The 4,463-nt window shown below is 61.0% G+C and overlaps 1 protein-coding gene across 1 annotated transcript in view; it reads right to left on the minus strand.

Annotated features, from left to right (window-relative positions):
* Positions 1–11: 11 nt before the first annotated feature.
* PLXNA3 (plexin A3) overlaps positions 12–4,463 on the minus strand; it is a gene marked incomplete in the record, with an annotated part of 14,152 nt that continues 9,700 nt past the window's right edge. The window contains 13 exon segments of the mRNA XM_014583818.2: positions 12–192; positions 777–927; positions 1,113–1,325; positions 1,732–1,901; positions 2,121–2,311; positions 2,521–2,617; positions 2,756–2,859; positions 2,949–3,108; positions 3,190–3,336; positions 3,431–3,497; positions 3,612–3,868; positions 3,943–4,085; positions 4,171–4,405. Of these exon segments, the coding sequence (XP_014439304.1) occupies positions 97–192; positions 777–927; positions 1,113–1,325; positions 1,732–1,901; positions 2,121–2,311; positions 2,521–2,617; positions 2,756–2,859; positions 2,949–3,108; positions 3,190–3,336; positions 3,431–3,497; positions 3,612–3,868; positions 3,943–4,085; positions 4,171–4,405 (2,031 nt within the window).

The raw sequence follows: 4,463 nt of genomic DNA on the forward strand, positions 1-4,463 counted from the left end.
CCCCACCAAGGGCCCCTGTTGCAACACCCAGCCACTCCCCTTGCCTGGAGGACGGCTCAGAACTGAGGAGGCCCCTCCTCACCGACTCCACCACCCTTAGCTGTTGCTGGACACGAGGCTGATGATCTGCTCCAGCTTCTGGCGCAGCCTATGCTTCCGACAGGAGGCATCTCGGTCCAGAGCGGTAAGAATCTGGGGGAGAAGGGTGCCCTGGGGCTGGGCTCTCAAGGAAGGCCGCCCCCTCCCAGCCGAGCTCCTCCCTCCCCACATCCCCCAGGCCTCAGCCATCCCTCTGCCCAGCAGCTCAAGTCTCTCCCGTATAAACATGCCCACCAGCTTATCCTTGATCACAGGCCAATTCCCCTCCAATGACAGAGCCAGACAGCACCCTGGGCCTCCCCCTGGCACCTGACAGGGCTGCTCACCCCCTCCTCAGGTCTCTGCTCATGTTATCAGACCCTCCAGGCTCTCCTGGGTTCCCTCCCTCCTCTTGGGTGCAGGGCTCAGTGCTTGGGCCTGATCTCCCTGGATACTCACTCATAGCCCCCCTCCTAGGCTGCGAGGACCACTGGCTGCATCTCTACCCAAGATACACCCTGAAGCTCACAGCTCTAGGGATATCTCCCATCACAAGCTGCATGTCCCTAGAATCCCAGCTGTGAACAAGCCAAGAGGTGGGCCAACAGCCTCTCTCCATCCACACCCCCACCACGCCTCTGCTGCTGGCTGACTCTCAGAGCCAGGCCACTGGGGCCCACAGGAGAAGCAGCGCACACCTCCTGGCGGTACTTGGTGACATAGAAGTAGAGCTCGCTGAGTGCACTGAGGACATTGAAGTCACTGGCATGGAGGCGGGACTGCTCCACCAGGTAGGCATCCATGTCCTGGTCGCTGATGGATGCCATCTTGGCAATGTCTCGATAGTACCTGTTGGGACCCTGAGTAGGTTCTCTGGCAGTTATCACAAAAGCCAAGGCCCCAGCCCTTGCTGCCAGGCAGCTCCCAGGCTGCCTCCTGCAGCTGACACCCCTCACACAGGCAGGCCAGGCTGGGGCAGCCCCCTGCCTCCACTCCCACAGTGTGGCATCTCACAACTGCAAGCCAGGGCCCACCTCTCCACCCAGCCCTTGTAGTTGGGGATGTCCTTAGCGTAGAGCAGCTTGTTGGAGGGCGAGTCCTTGCCCAGGCGATGCTCAGACGTGGAGCAGGAGTCCATAAAGGTCTGGGCCACCACTGACAGGCAGGCATCCGTGATGCTGCTCTTGTGGATGTCAAACACGAACTGTGGGTTCTTGATCACATTCACCCAGAAGCGCAGGGGCAGGCTAGCAAGGAGACACAGCCAAAACTCCTGAGTGGTCCTGGGGCTCCTCCCACCGCCTGCCTGGCTAGCTTAGTTCTGGTCCAGAGGGAGCACGGGTGACACACTGAGGGTGGGCAGCCTCATTTGTAAGTCCCTGCTGGACCTCGGGCAGTCTCTACCCCCTCCACAGCCTCCACTGTCACCATTGCCACACTCAGGCCAAACCACTAGCACCTCTATCTGAACATGCAGCAGAATCTACCTGTACGATTACTCGATCACCCTCTTGGCTTGGTAGCACCATCGCTGTCAGCCCCAGGCCAGGCCACCATTCTCTCCTGCCAACCACCTGCCCCCATGGGCCCTGGGTCTTGGCAATGCCACCATCCTCTTTCACCCACCCATCCCCAGGGGGCCTGGGGCAGTACCAGTTGCTCTTCCAGGTATGGCGCACGTCAGGGTCGCTGATCTGCCGCTGATCAGCCTGCTCGTCCAGGAAGTCGAACATGTACTTGATGGCCAAGGGCAGGGCTGAGCCCCGGTGGGCCGTGCTAAACACAGTTTCAAAGAGGTCATCCACAAACTTCTGTAACGTGCCCTGAGGGACAGCAAGGATGCAGGCTGGGAGGCAGCCAGGTCAGAATGTCCCCAAAGCAAGACAGACAGGGCCTCCCTCCCTCCACCTTAGCCTGGGAGTTTGCATAGCCAAGGCCCCAAGGCCAGCCTGCTGGAGCAGGCCAGGCCAACTTCAGGGCCAACGCAGGGCTAGAAGATGTCCTCCACACAGAGGCTAGGGTGGTGCAGGGTAGGCCCACACCTTGGTGGCTAGCAGCCGTGTCAGGTATATCTCTGAGACCATCTTACTGCCACGGTCCCCCTCTCGGTGGTCGGCATGGTCGTGGTTCTTCACCAGGTGCCACAGCTTGGTGCCTGTCTCCTGGTCAGGGGTGATCATGGGGGCCCGCGAGCGGAGGCTATCAGGGCTGCTGGCTGTGCGAAGCAAGCTCTCTGGGGCAGAGGATGGGGATGACCCTTAGGAGCCCAGCAGCCTGCAGAGGACCCACCCATTCTCACTGGCCCACCCTACTTCTAGAGTCTGCAGAACTGGGGACCTCCCAAGGACACAGCCCACTGCTTGGACAAGGGCTCCCAAGACAGCTCCCACAGCCTTTGAAGGGTGTAGGGCTAGCAGAGGCCACCAGGCTGAAGACACGTACCGTAGCGGCTGAGTGAGCGTGTGAAGGTGAAGGAGTTGGCCATGTTATAGGCAGACACTTGTTTGGGCACCAGTGCTACCAAGGAACCATCTGTCACCTGGAGGCCCCAAAGACAGAGATAGGACAGTGCAGGAACCCAAGAAGCCGAGGGGACACCACCCACCCAGACGCTTTGGCACACCTGTGGGTGGCACCCAAAGCCTATGAGGAGGGGCCAACACTCCTGTGTCCTCACCTGATAGTGGGCCAGTGAGTTGACCCTCTTCCAGTCACACTCGATTTTGGTAGTGACATCCTCATCCTGAAGGATGATGCGGGCCATGCGACCCTGGCGCCATTCTGGGGGTCACAGATAGCCCTTAAGGTAGTGCGCTCTCAGAGAGAGGGCTTAGGCAGGGCGCTAGGGCAGGAGCAGAGCGGGGCCTCACCCAGGTCCATGTCCTCAGCTCTGGGGCGCTGGGAGTATGGGATGCCCTTGTACACTGTGTCCAGCAACTTGTCTTTGGCCTGAGTGATGCTGTCACAGTTGAGAACCTTCACTGGGACCTGGGCGCTGCCGTCGCTCTCTGGGCACACACAGTGCAGGGTCTACAAACAGAAGAGCTGAGAGGGAGGCCAGGGCACAGCCATGCACAGGGCCACAGGGCTGGCCCCGGGGCCTATGCTCACCAGCGTCTTGTAGTCGATCTGCTGCCGGATGAGTTTGTCCTCGCTCAGAGAATAGCGGGCCTCACCAGTGATGGCATCGATTGGGCCTTTCTCCATCTGCTGCTTGATGGCACAGTAGAGCAGGAACAGTGGCTCCCCAGCGCACTCCTGTGGGCCCGGCAGCAGGCATGGCTTGCTATCTGCCTGGCAACTAGCCAGGACCCTGGCATTGCTGCCCCCGCCACCCACCTGCCAAGCACACCTTCAGAAACTTATGCAGCAGGAACGTGAACCAGTTGGTGAGCATCTTCTCAGCCACTGACTCAGTCCTAGGGTAGGAGAGGGGCCTTCAGGCCCTGGCCTGGCGAGCTTGGGGTCAGCCAGGGGTGGGGCCAGGTGGAGCAGCTGGGTAGGGGCAGGGTGGGGCCAGCACAGCAGAGTACCTGCGCAGCAGCAGCTTTGGGTGGTTCTTGCTCTCTAGGTTTTTCTCTATGAGGTCTGCCAGCAGCTGCTTGAGCAGCCCCGTGGCATAGTCAAGCCGGCTCTGCAGGGCCACCATGGTGAGCGAGGCCACTGTGCCACGGTCACGCATGGAGAAGCTGCTCTGGGCTTCCAGTGTGTGGATGAAGGTGAGCACGAAGGCGCGGCTATGCAGCAGCTGCCCGAAGAGACGCAGGGCCTTCTCCACATTGGGGGGTGTCTGTGAGGAGCAGGGATCTCAGACAGCGTGGCGGCCCAGGGCAGAAAGAGGAGTGGGAGGAGGGAGGGGCTCACATCCAGCTCCTTCAGCACTGGGTGTGCCTCGATGCCCGGGAAGAGCACGCGCACGGCGTAGGTCCGGTAGTCCAGGAAAGGGATTTGCACGCCATCCATGTGGTTCGTCAGCTCGTTGATGTCTGTCTGCAGCTCCGCAAAAGCTAGGGAGGGGCAGATGGAGGGGGAGCTGAGCAGGAGGAGGGAGCCCCTAGTCCGCATGCCCTGCACCACACCCCCATCAGGCACCTTCCTTGCACTCTAGGGCCACACGGGACTCCAGGTTATCCATCTGCAGCTGCAGCCGCTTGAGCGTGCGATCCGCATCCCGAGTCTTGCGTTTGTAGGCAACCAGTACCGCAGCGATGGCGAGTAGCAAGAGCCCGCCACCTGCTGCCAACCCCACCATGGCTGGCAGGGTCAGTGCCCGCTCAGCTGTGATGTGCAGAGTGCCCAGCCAGAACTCCAGGCCACCCACCAGCACCTGAGGGAACAGGCCAGGTGAGCTTACCCCTATGCCCACCCCTACCCGCCCTGCCAGC

This window comes from Tupaia chinensis, unplaced genomic scaffold (genome assembly GCF_000334495.1).
Source record: "Tupaia chinensis unplaced genomic scaffold, TupChi_1.0 Scaffold144894_1, whole genome shotgun sequence".
Classification (NCBI taxonomy): domain Eukaryota; kingdom Metazoa; phylum Chordata; class Mammalia; order Scandentia; family Tupaiidae; genus Tupaia; species Tupaia belangeri.